Source organism: Pyrus communis, chromosome 17 (genome assembly GCF_041283825.1).
Source record: "Pyrus communis isolate YQ-2024b chromosome 17, ASM4128382v1, whole genome shotgun sequence".
NCBI classification, from domain to species: Eukaryota; Viridiplantae; Streptophyta; class Magnoliopsida; order Rosales; family Rosaceae; genus Pyrus; species Pyrus communis.
In genome coordinates, this window is record NC_142581.1 from 14195557 (window position 1) to 14209449 (window position 13893).

Below are 13893 nucleotides of genomic sequence, written 5' to 3' on the forward strand. Positions count from 1 at the left end.
AGAACCACTAGACAAAATGAACTGTAAACAATGGCATAAAATGTATATGAATGAACAAACCTTTGATGAGAGAAGTTAAGCTCTTGAAATGGTATTTCCAGCAGCATGATCCCAAAGTAGCATTTAAAGCCTAAATCTAACTAGAGCATGTGTGGTACGATTCATAACCTTTGACAAGGGAATCCAAACAATAAATCTAAACTTCATAATCTCTCCCTTTTGGCTTTTCTTGTCAAAATAACCCAAACTTATAACTAAATTCACTCCCCCACACTCCAGAGAACACAAAGGACAAATCCTGTAAAGAAGTACTCTTAACAAGAATAAGTGAAAAGTTATCATGGTTAAATCAATTGCAAGGAATGAAAATTGATTGCAACACGATTTTTTCTCCCCCATTTTGTCATGGCAAAGACAAAGGATTTAAAATGAATGATGTGCCAATTTAGTTAAACAAAATAAATGATATGTCAATTGAGCTCATGAAAGAAATGTCCAACCACTGATGAAAAGCCAATAAGAACCAACAACAAAAACATAACATCATAAAGAAGTTTAAGCACAAGGTACAATTCTCGATACCAAAATATTAAAAGCATCAGAGCATGTCAATGTAATCAATTCAAATCACCCATTTGTCAACAACACCAAGAGTAGCACAGCCACATATACAAAAAACATGGAGTTTCAAATAACCATTTAAGCACAAATGTCTAATAACGTGGCAAAAGAAATTGAACTTCCCCCATAAAATGTGCTCTCCTAAAAACCTACACTCACAAACTACGTTTCCCACTCACAAACTACGATTCCCAAGCTAGAACTCCTCATAATAAAACTCGTCGTCAGAGATATAGTCACCCAACCTAAACTAACCTGAGATTAGCACAAACAAAGTTCAACAGAAAAGAGGTTCAAAAACAACAAAGCCAAAATAAGCCAGGTTTGCTTATAAAAATTTGAACTCCCCCATAATTTGTACTCTCTTAGACACAAACTCCCTCATAAACCTAGAAGTCTACAGACTACGTGGTTGCATCAGATTAGAAATATCCAAATTTGTAGCAAATACACAATGCATGGATAGCAAAAGCACATCGGATAACAAATAATAATACATCATATGAGTACACCCAAGCACAGTGTAGCAATAATTAAGTAGAGGTAAGTGAACCAAGTCCGTCACAAAGGATGCATGTGATATAAATGAACTCCCCTAGAAATGATGCTTTACATACAAACAAACTCCCTCAGAAACCAAGACCACAGCTTGAAACATGCACTAACAAAGATAACCTTAAAAGATTTCACTTTTTTGACGAAGGATAATGACTCAGCAGAAAAGAGAGATGTCCATTTGCAACTAGATTTGTGCAAATGCATGAAACAATATACCTAAACATGTTCATGCAAAAACATGAAAAGATGGACAACGAGAGGGCAGTTGTAATCATTTCACCAATAAACAACAACAACAACAACAACAAAACCACAAGCCATGAAGGGAATAAGAAAAAGTAGTTTAAGACCCTTTTGGAAAATATGGACCGAAAAATCAAATATCTAAAAGGCACATTAGAGGGAGAAAGCATAACATGCAAAATTTTTGGTAGTGGGGTCCTAATAAATATGACTTGGAGCTTGATCATTGGATAAAGGAACAATGGGGTCCTAACAGGCTTGACAGTGGTAGGCTTTTATGTCACTGTGAAAAGTGAACAACTTAGAAGGGTGCATACTAGCAGCGGAGGTGAAAGTGAAACCCTAGAAATGTTAGAGAAGGTAAATGCTTATGATACTGTGAAGAGATCTGAACCATTAAAGGGATATGACGATTGAGATGAGGAGATTAAAACCCAAAGATCATTGACAGAAATACCCTCTATAATCTTCACTTTTCTGATGAGAACTAGTGACTCGACAGAAGAGAAAATTGTCCATTTAAAAATAGTTTTCTGCAAGAGCTCAAATCAAAGAATCCAACCAATTGGGACACCACACAGAAGCAAAAAAAAAAAAAAAAAAGATAGAAGACAATCATAACCTTAGCACTAATAAACTACAACTAACAAGACAAACCACAAAGGGAATGAAGAATTAGCTTCAACATCTATGCTTCCAAGAAAGAGTAAAAAAAATACTTGAATTAGAAACATGCAATGCAACTCTCAAAAGACAAATCTTCAAGATCATACATGGACAATAATACTAAGATTAACACTTGTTCATGATGCAACAATGATGTGTCAAGGTATAGGAAGAGGGACATGTGATAGCCTTCTTGATATCATAGCTCCATGCCACTAGGCCCAAAGTTAATTCAAAGACTAACCAAACTTTTAATAATTTATTAAGCTTAAGAAACAGCACTTCCTACATAATATGAACAAAGGACAAGACTCGCAAACAACACGACACAAACCTTGAAAGAGAAGTGAACTTTGATGTGGAACTTTAAGTAGGGCACCAATCTAGAAGCACAGCTGATAGGAGCATATTTAGGCGACTTACTTAGCTTGTTTTCGTGCATCTATGTTGTTAATTCATAATTGTTTTAGTAGTTTAAGCCATTTTCGTGTGTTTTTAGGTTCATATGACTAAGGAAGCAAAAAGATGCATTTTGGAGCATTTTGGAGCAAAATTGGGCTTGGAATGGATAGCATATGCTTGGAGCCAAAGTGTTGGACGAATTTGAAAGCCTTGTATGCACTTTGGACATAAAACAAAGGGCCTAGCCCAATCAAACAATCCTTTGAGCCATGCAAAACCTCTAGCCCAATCAACAACCCTTAGCCACATGCATTCACATGCATCACAACCCCAAAACCATCAAGAAACACCATTCACACACACATGCACTTACTCTTTCATCATTGCACCACCATTCACACACACATGCACTTGCTCTTTCATCATTGCACCACCAATTCAACACATGCATTTCCACCTTCCTACTTCATCATTTCATCCACATGCACTCTCAATCATAACAACCACATTCACTCTTAAACAATCACCCACATATTCTCCCATTCCCCCTATAAAAACCCATGCATTCATACACAAAAATCACATCTCATTTTCATACACAAGACACCACAAACACATCCAATCTTCCCCTTTGCCGCAAGCTCCCATTCCATTTCTACACAATCTCTTCTCGGCTTCATTCCATTCCATACACTCTCCCATTTGCAGAAACCATTCAACCTTAGCCGCTCCACCTTCATTTACAACACACTTGGAGCACCAACACCGAAGGCAACTCTTAAGGGATTTCAACATCAGTTTTGCTTCAAGGGTTCTTTCTTCTTAATCCTATTTTCACTCATGTTATATATTTTTATGTCAAACCTTTTGTAAACATGAAGCGTAACTAATCTCTCTCTAGGGATTCGATGTAGCCTTGCAAGATTGCCATGTAGTTAATTCGGAATTCTCATTTAATCTATCTATTTCTTGTTTCATTCTCCGATTTAATTGTGACTTAGTGTGTTGATTTTAATGCTTGATCATCATTTGAATTAACCACAGATTGTTTAGCCAAGATTAAAGCACACATCATGCATAATCTTGGTAGATATGTGAATGAATGAAGGGAATGTTTTGCAAACATCCTGCCGAGTGTTCCCTTTGGTTTTGTGAAAGTTTCTTGTGCACTACATAGTCTTGATTAGGAACCAAAGTTGCACATCACAATTAGGCTCATGATTAGAGACATTTGATCAAATCCACACATCATATGGCTGATCATATCTAAGTGAAACAAACCCAAGAAATAAGTAGAGGGATGAGTATAATCTGACTTAACAAGCATGGACTTGGCTTAGCAATGGTGAAATCGAATCTCTAGCTTCATCTCCATTTGTGCTATCTCTTTTTATTAGCTGTTGATTCATTCATTTTGTGTTTACTTCATTTCCTTATGCTTTAATTTACAATCTGTCATTTAGTTTAATCAAAACCTAAATCCCCCTTTACCTTATTGTTCAATTTAGTTAGAAATCAATTTAGTTTATGCTTTAAAGCATTTTGAGTCTTTGGTTTGTCTTAGTGTTTTAAAGTTTAGTTTTGCATTCTTTGAGTCTAGTATAGTGTTTTAGATTGTGTTTTTAGCGTTTTTGAGTCAAATCCAAGTGATTAACAATCCCTCCTAATCCCCGGTCCAGAACGATCCCTACTTACATACTTACTACAATTGTCAAAAAGAGGGTTTAATTTGTGTGCGTATAATTCTCGCATCAACAGCCTCATGGCAGTGCATGGATGGCCAATTTGATAGGATTTCCCCATTTCTGATGATATATGATTTCTTTTCCAAGACACCTGATGAGTATATTTTATATTATATATTTAACCCTATTCTTAGTATATTTTGGTTAATAATTTGGAAGAATTTTGATACTTTGAATTATATTTCCAATATAGGATTTTCGACTTCCTCTGGAGCAAAACATGGTCAAATGGACGAATTTTGGAGTAATTCCAATTGGAGGACGTTCGTGAGTCACTTAGCTTGATCGTGTCAAAATATCAGATTTTTCTACCAAACGATGATTTTCTGGCAATAAAATAAAGGAGCAATGTGCAGTGCTGGAATAGTGACGTTTCGGGCTTGAATTGCATTTTTGGAGCCCAAGATGACCTCGGATGGGTTTGTGGCCTTCTGGAGATGTGTTCATAATGTTATTATCTTTAAAACAAGCTATCTTGGGCCGGATTTGAAGAAGATTTGAGGCTAAAACGGGGCTGAACAGTTTCTGTGCAGTTTTTCCTAGTTTAATTAGGCTTTATTTTCTATTTTATTTTATTATTATTTAGTTTCTTAGTGGGAATAAAATACCTTAGGGTTAGGGTTTGTGTTTTAGCTTTTAGGGAGATATTAAAAGGGCTTGGCCGTTCTCATTTTGAGGAGGCTTTCTTTTATGCAATTTTGGGGATACAGAGAACTTGACTAGGGTTCTTGGAGATTTTCTACTTTAAGGTGTTTTCATTCCTTTTATTCTTAATAATATGTTCTATGATTTCAATTATGAATATGCGTAACTAATTCCTTTTGCTAGGGTGAAGCCGTAAGCCTTAGCATGAATATGTGATTTTTATTTGCTTGCTTATGATTGATTGCATGCATACTTTGAATTATTGATCACCGTGATTAAAACTATCTAATTGTCTTAATGCCTGATCACCACTAGGATCTTTAGAAAAGTAATTTGATGCAATTTTGGTCGGAAGGTTCCCTGAAATTGATGCTGGCTTCTTGTGATTAATAATTGTAATTTCACTTAAGATGAACACCACGTCTTAAGGGTTGCATGTTTTTTCAAAGGGTTTTTATAAAGTATAATGAGTCTCTCATGTTCAGATTTGATCCGAACGTCCGGACGGGTTGCATGTTAGATATACGTTCTATATTGGAGGTTCCAAGTAGAATATAAATTAGAAAAACCTAACCTTCAAAGTGGCATGCTTAGATCATAAGTAGTTGATAAAAATACATAGGATTGCAAGGTGATGGTGGAACTCTAGTGTTTTCTTAATTTGATTTTTCCAAAACAGTTTTATTTTCCTTTCATCTTTAATATTGCATATTAGTTTATTTTTATTAATTAAATTCGTTTTAATTTAAGTAGGTTATAAAACCAATCATCTCAACTTTCTGCTTTACAATAATTAATTGGAATTAGGTTTGTTTTGAATTATTTAATAATCCCTGTGGAGAACGACCTTGCAAGAACCGTTTATACTACAACAACCTTGTCATTCTTGCAAGTAATATAAGAGTTTTTAACCCGTTTGCGTGTGTGGTAAAATCTCTATCAAGAAACTGGCGCCGTTGCCGGGGATTATTTAAAATAATTCGTTCTAATCAAATTTACAGTTAGTTATTGCTGTCTATACATATAAAAAATAAAATAAAAATTTTACATTTCGTTTTTATTTTATTTTTACAGATTACAGCAGTACTGCAGATTACAACAATCTGTGCATGGTCAGAACTAGATCAGCAGCACAAAAATTGATTCCATTTGATCCAGAACCTGAGCAATCTTTAGGGAGGAGACACAGGAAACAAAATCTGCAGTGGGTTCCTTCCCTGCAAGGGACTTTTCTACAATCTTTGTTTTCTGAGGATCTGCACAGTGAAAACACAATGGCATTTGTTATTCCAGAGGGTGGTCAACCTTTAGGGGATTCATTAACAGCTCATGCCACTAACATACCAAGTTGCATTACTTATCCGGACGTGGAGGAAGGGTCTGCATTTGAAATAAAGCAACACATGTTGAATATTCTACCTACATTTCATGGGTTATCAACCGACGATCCTAACATGCACATTGCAGAATTTTTAATGGGATGCAAGAATATTTTGGTGAGAGGATTTTCAGCCGAATCTATTAAGCTCCGTTTATTTCCATACACTCTGAAAGATCAAGCAAGGAGATGGCTCCTCACACTTCCATCTGGAAGCATTAGCACTTGGAACCAACTCAGTGAAAAATTCTTAAGCAAGTATTATCCAGCTTCAAAGACTCTTGACATGAGAACTCAGATTTTATCTTTTGCACAAAAACCAAATGAAGAGTTTCATGAGGCGTGGGAACGGTTCAAAGAGTTGATTAGAAAATGTCCACATTCGGGTATTAGCAGTACAGATCAAATTCACATATTTTTCAGAGGGCTAAATATGACTACAAAAACTCTTGTCAATGCTTCATGCGGAGGTTCGTACAAGGATAAAAATGCGCAAGAGGCTTGTTTGTTATTTGAAAAAATGGCAACAGATACACAGCAATGGGCAATTGAGCAGCCACAATCTAGGTCAGTTTTTGAGATGTCTAATGGTTCTCCATATGTGTCAGCACAAATTGAAAAAATGGAGAAAAAGCTTGAAAGATTTGATGCAAAATTTGACATGTTATTACAAAGAATTCCAGGTTCACAGGTTGCTGTACAGCAGCCCTTGCAAGCTGCCTGCAGTATTTGCAGCATGACAACCCATGATTTTTTGAGCTGTCCACATAAAGCTGCTTATTCGGAGTTTGCAGCGGAACAAGTTAATGCATTTAATAATTTTCAGCGTCCCCGAAATGACCCATATTCAAATTTCTACAACCCTGGTTGGAGAGATCATCCTAATTTGAAGTGGGATAGAGATCAAAATGCAAAGCCACAATTTCAACAACAGGTACAACAACCTGCTGCACCGAAGGCTACTTGGGAGATTGCAATTGAAAAATTAGCAATTACTACAAATGCAAGATTTGAACAGACCAATCAAGTAATCCAAAATATGCATGCAACAATGAAAAATATGGAACAACAAATTGGGCAGATTGCATTGCAGGTTTCAGAAAGAGCACCGGGTACATTTCCTAGTCAAACAGTACCTAATCCAAGAGGACGAGAAGAATGCAACGCTATACGGACTTTACGGTCTGGCAAAAGTTATGACAACATACATGAAAATGGTGCCGGAAATTCGCAGGCAGCACCACAACCACAAATAGATTCGGGAAATGTTGAAAAATCTAATATTTTTGCAGATTCTGCAGATTCTGCAAATTCAGGGCAGCCACAAGACATATCCGAAAATACTGCAGAAGCTACCACAAAAACTGCAGAACGTGTTTATGTGCCTCCAATGCCTTATCCTGAAAGGTTGAGGCCTAAAGCTAAAGATCAACAGTTGACAGATTTTATGAAGACTTTGGCTAAAGTTCAGATTAATCTACCATTAATTGATGCAATCAAGAACATTCCATTTTATGCCAAGTTTTTGAAAGACGTTTGCACAAAGAAAAAGAAGCTTCTGGATTCTGAAAAAGTGATTCTAACAGAACAGTGCAGTGCGGTCTTATTACATAAATTGCCTCCAAAGAAGAAAGATCCAGGGAGTTTTACTATCTCTTGCACCATTGGAAATTGTGATTTTAGTAGTGCTTTAATTGACTTAGGTGCTAGTGTAAACTTAATGCCTTATTCTGTTTTTAAACGTTTAGGTGAAGGAGAGCTGAAGCCAACTTCCAGCATTATTCAATTGGCTGACCGTTCAATTACCTACCCTAGAGGAGTCATTGAAGATGTTATTGTTAAGGTTGACAATCTATATTTACCAGCTGATTTTATGGTGTTGGACATGGATGAGGATTTGACAACACCCATCATTTTGGGCCGCCCATTCCTGGCAACAGCCCGGACTCTTATTGATGTTGAAGCCGGAACTCTAACATTCCGGGTTGAAGATCAAACGGTTGTTTTTAGGTTGTTTGAAGCTACCACACATCTATGTGATAAGCAAGAATGCATGCGTGTTGATGCATTAGATGGTTTGCCTTGTGCAAAATTTGTGACCAGATCATCAATTGACAATCTGCCCATAAAGACTCAAAATGTGATTCGTGAGTGCAAAGTTCCATTGCTTGAAGTGCAAAAATCAAAAACAGATCCGAGCAACCAGATGGACCAAAAACACCAAAATGTTAAGAGCAAGAATAAAAAGTTAAATGGTAGTCCAAGTTATAAAAAAATACAGCCTGGAAACAAAGTATGGTTGTTGAGTTCAGATTTCAAGTCAATTCCAGGGAGACAAGAGTCTTGGTGGAAGGGCCCTTATATGGTGAAGCAGGTTTTTCATAACGGTAACGTGGACATTGAAAAAGAAGGCAAGGGTTGTGTGCTCAAGGTCAAGAAGTATTTACTAAAGCTATGCATAGGGAAATTTGGTGCAAGCGAGTCTTTGACTCTGAAGGAACCAGTGATCTGACCACCAGGCTTCTGCGACGTCTAGCTACAGACTTAAAATAAAGCGCTTATTGGGAGGCAACCCAATTTTTCTAAACTTTTTCCTTACTTTACTTTTCGTTTTTTTTTAATTTATTAGTGGAATTTCTAGATGCATTTACATACCTAAGTTTTATTTTAAAATAAAAAAAATAAAAAATAAAAAAAAAATTCAGAAAACAGATTTTTTTTTTTTTAAAAAAAAAAACCAAAAATACGTTGCTTTGTTTATTTACCCAGTTAATTTCATTTTTTTTTTATTTTTTTTACACATATTGGTTAATTGCAGGTTGCAGCGCATGGAAAATAAATAGCATCCTATACTGGAATCATGCACCCAGGGCAAATCTACATTAACATCACCACATCTACACTATGCTGGAAATTTAAAGCAATCAGCATGAAGTCATTCACAGAGGCAAGTTTGGGGGTGATTGTTGCAGATCCAGCGCAGAAACATATTTTTGAGCAGTTACTTTTCTGCAGCTCAGTTTTGCGATGCATGGATGAGAGAAGCACAGTTGAATCACATATCCATACACCACAGAACTGAGTACAGCTATTATTACCAGATCTACAACAACTAAACTTGCAGGGATTCGAATTTTACCTCCCAGATGCACAAATCTGGGTCCTGAGGGCCTTTCTTGTTTTGACCAGCGAGCTTATCTGTTTACTTCTTTTTCCCTCGGCTCTATCATGGATCCACATGTCCCTACACACAGCGCATGTATGTTTTCAGTTCTTACAAAGTCATTTTGGGAGTGTATACACGGTAAATATGGCATCATAAATGAAATGAAGTTGAATCCGTAAATGTTGAGCTGAGTGAAAGCAGATGAACGAGATCTTTACCTTCTCATTTGCCGCGGCCGAAGCCTTTGCTGTTTATTTTTCACTTCTGGGACCACTGGATCGGCAGCTGAAGGGTTGTTTCCTCTCGAGGTTAACCCTGGATTTGAGTATCATTTTTTCAGTCATATTAGTGGTTTTATTGTTAAAATACCAGATCACAGTCGATCAATTAAAAGGGTTACGATTTTTACCTCAAAATTTGTAGATCCGTGAGTTGGGGACTATTCGAGTGGGTATTTTCAGTCTTTTTGTGAATCTCGGGTATCTAATATAGAAAAAAAACATCAGTGTCAGCTTTCTCAGAGATTTTTCACAAGCTGAGCAACATGTATATTGAACCAAGTGGGAGATGATTACCGTTGCATGTGCGAAATGGTCTCGATCTGCATGAATGGAACTCGAATCTGTGATGGTTTGAACTGAGGCGACACACGGTTTGGTTGAGAAGAGCTGGCGACTCAGGGTGTTTTTCTTGTGTTGTTTGTCTCGGATTTGCAACAATTGGGGGTCTTCACACAGATGAAAACACATGCATGTGTTAGTTTACCACACAAGATCTGAAAAGAAAAAAAAATACAGACACACATGGAGGAGGGATTTACTTTCATTCATCTTGGTTTTCATGCTTACTCCACCATGGATGGGTACTCACGGAGGAGTGTTTGTTGCTGGGTTATGGAAAGCTACGGATGCAGCACATAGAGAGGATCAAGAAGCTGCTGTGAGATGGAAGGGTTGTAATAATGAGCACTGGTGTGACCGTGCTGAGAAAGAGGAGGGGGCTGATTTTCTAAAGAGACAGAAGGCTCTTGCATTTTTGTGAGAAATGAAAGAAAAATGGGAGAGCTATTTTTGATATGGAGGTGTTCTTGGGTTGAGAGAGAGGCCTAGGATTTCTCTCAAAATAATCTGAAATAAAAATGGGTGGATGAGATGCATTTATAATGGGAATCCAAAGAAGTTCATTGCCCGGATGCGTGCCATCTGTCTAAATCATGTGCGTTCCGTGCCTTTCTGAGGAGGGTGGTTTTCAAATGGAGAGGTAGAGAGCCGTTGGCTCTGACTGACAGAGATTGAAGACTGATCGTGATTTTTCTTCCTCGGGGTTGAGACATGGGAACCTGCGCACGCCATTTTCCAATTATCATGCCAGTTGCATGCCATTAAAACCATCTAATGGGGAATCCAATGTTCCCTTGGACCTTTGCTTTGCGGAATGGTAATTAATTGGCCATATGTCTCATGGCCCAACGTTTGTCAAGCCCAGGTGTGTCTTTGCATTTTTTTTTCATTTTATTTTTTTTTTATTTTTTTTATTTTTTTTCTTTTCTTCTATTTTCTATTTTCTGTTTTATTTTATTTTCTTTTATTGTTTCTCTTTCCTATTTTGTTTTCTTAGGGTATTTTCTTTATTTTTGATATTTGTTTTACATTTTCTAGGATTCAGTAGTTTTGTTTATGTTCTTGTCTCTTCTATTTATTTTCCACACCTTGAGGACAAAGTGTGAAATAAGTTTGGGGGTGGGAAATAACATTTTAGGTTTTTAATTTTTGTGTCAAGTTAAAATTTTCATTCTTTGTAAGTTAATATCCATAGATTATTTTAAACGTTATAACAAATGGACATGGTGAAGATTAATCTCACATTAGAGTCTTTTCTATTTATCGTTGCTTAGACACTAATTCATGAATTATACTTTGACAACTTGCACATTCACATCAACATGGTTTGTGGGGAGTGAGATTGAAACACTTACTTTTAGTCTAAGTTTCACTTTTAATTTTTGTTCTACATAAAGTAAAGTTAGTTTGTGTTATAAAGTAATAATTGTCTCACCCGAGACTTTGCCTAGTAACCGGGCCAGTCCTGCCCAATCAGCAGTGATTCTCGCGTCAAACAGTAGAGTTTTGGCATGGGGCAGGGTGGTTAGTTGGTTTCGTAGCCTTTTCAGCTCGGGTTAATAAGTCCTTAGGGGTGTTCTACACCTAGTGCCCTAAAGCCCTAGTGGTTTGGGAGTCATTGACCTAAAGCTCGTTACATGGGTTGGATCGAAAGCTTAAGTGAACTGACATTGCACGACCACTACTGTTACTGAAAAAAAAAAAAAAAAAAAAAAAAAAAAAAAAAGATCAAGAAGAAAAAGAAAAATAGTTATATTTAAAGTTAGTATGTGTGAAATAAAGAAGGACAAGAGGTAAGGGTTTTAGTCGAGTCTCCTTAGCTATGTTGATTCACTTTACACCAAAGGAAGTTCGTAAATTCTTTTCTAATTGATTCTAAATGGCTTAGACTCTGTGGTGGGATTGGTTGGAACTTTTGAAAAGATGTTCTGATTTTTAACATGTTCTATGGATTGCAACTTTGAAGGTGAAAATTTTTGTCAGTTAGTTTTAGTTAAGTTCTAGTTTGTTAGTGTTTATTGTTGTTTTCTAGTTTTGTTTTGCTTGAGGACAAGCAAAAAGCTAAGTTTGGGGGTATTTTGATGAGTATATTTTATATTATATATTTAACCCTATTCTTAGTATATTTTGGTTAATAATTTGGAAGAATTTTGATACTTTGAATTATATTTCCAATATAGGATTTTCGACTTCCTCTGGAGCAAAACATGGTCAAATGGACGAATTTTGGAGTAATTCCAATTGGAGGACGTTCGTGAGTCACTTAGCTTGATCGTGTCAAAATATCAGATTTTTCTACCAAGCGATGATTTTCTGGCAATAAAATAAAGGAGCAATGTGCAGTGCTGGAATAGTGACGTTTCGGGCTTGAATTGCATTTTTGGAGCCCAAGATGACCTCGGATGGGTTTGTGGCCTTCTGGAGATGTGTTCATAATGTTATTATCTTTAAAACAAGCTATCTTGGGCCGGATTTGAAGAAGATTTGAGGCTAAAACGGGGCTGAACAGTTTCTGTGCAGTTTTTCCTAGTTTAATTAGGCTTTATTTTCTATTTTATTTTATTATTATTTAGTTTCTTAGTGGGAATAAAATACCTTAGGGTTAGGGTTTGTGTTTTAGCTTTTAGGGAGATATTAAAAGGGCTTGGCCGTTCTCATTTTGAGGAGGCTTTCTTTTATGCAATTTTGGGGATACAGAGAACTTGACTAGGGTTCTTGGAGATTTTCTACTTTAAGGTGTTTTCATTCCTTTTATTCTTAATAATATGTTCTATGATTTCAATTATGAATATGCGTAACTAATTCCTTTTGCTAGGGTGAAGCCGTAAGCCTTAGCATGAATATGTGATTTTTATTTACTTGCTTATGATTGATTGCATGCATACTTTGAATTATTGATCACCGTGATTAAAACTATCTAATTGTCTTAATGCCTGATCACCACTAGGATCTTTAGAAAAGTAATTTGATGCAATTTTGGTCGGAAGGTTCCCTGAAATTGATGCTGGCTTCTTGTGATTAATAATTGTAATTTCACTTAAGATGAACACCACGTCTTAAGGGTTGCATGTTTTTTCAAAGGGTTTTTATAAAGTATAATGAGTCTCTCATGTTCAGATTTGATCCGAACGTCCGGACGGGTTGCATGTTAGATATACGTTCTATATTGGAGGTTCCAAGTAGAATATAAATTAGAAAAACCTAACCTTCAAAGTGGCATGCTTAGATCATAAGTAGTTGATAAAAATACATAGGATTGCAAGGTGATGGTGGAACTCTAGTGTTTTCTTAATTTGATTTTTCCAAAACAGTTTTATTTTCCTTTCATCTTTAATATTGCATATTAGTTTATTTTTATTAATTAAATTCGTTTTAATTTAAGTAGGTTATAAAACCAATCATCTCAACTTTCTGCTTTACAATAATTAATTGGAATTAGGTTTGTTTTGAATTATTTAATAATCCCTGTGGAGAACGACCTTGCAAGAACCGTTTATACTACAACAACCTTGTCATTCTTGCAAGTAATATAAGAGTTTTTAACCCGTTTGCGTGTGTGGTAAAATCTCTATCAACACCTCTCTCATACAACATTTTCCCATTTGAAATTTGAAATTTTGATTTGGGGAGAGGACCAAAAGAAGAAGAGAGATAGGCTTTGGCAAGATCTATCTTCCAAGGTCGAATTGAGAAAGTACACCTCTCAGAGCTATTTGATCAAGTGCCAAGGGATGGGTCTTTCTATTTTTGTGTAGTGAAATGGTCTCTTAAACGGGCTCATATTCAACCAGACTTAAAGTGAAATACAAGTTTTTATCAAAATAATTGCACATGGTCCATATTATAAGT

The 13893-nt window shown here is 36.2% G+C and overlaps 1 protein-coding gene, 1 long non-coding RNA gene and 1 pseudogene across 2 annotated transcripts; 1 reads left to right on the forward strand and 2 right to left on the reverse strand.

The window, feature by feature from the left end:
• Positions 1-5823: 5823 nt before the first annotated feature.
• LOC137734260 (uncharacterized) lies at positions 5824-8802 on the forward strand. Its single transcript, XM_068473555.2, has one exon. It carries the CDS (start codon positions 5990-5992, stop codon positions 8768-8770), a length of 2781 nt encoding a protein of 926 aa, XP_068329656.2. The 5' UTR covers positions 5824-5989; the 3' UTR covers positions 8771-8802.
• Positions 6542-6646, reverse strand: LOC137720577 (small nucleolar RNA R71; annotated as a pseudogene).
• Positions 8803-9825: 1023 nt separating the features above from the next.
• On the reverse strand, positions 9826-10429 carry LOC148689515 (uncharacterized). Its single transcript, XR_015958266.1, has 3 exons — positions 10245-10429; positions 10000-10151; positions 9826-9907 (listed from the first exon to the last, which is right to left on the reverse strand). It is a non-coding gene; the product is annotated as an uncharacterized LOC148689515 (long non-coding RNA).
• Between the last annotated feature and the right edge of the window lie 3464 nt (positions 10430-13893).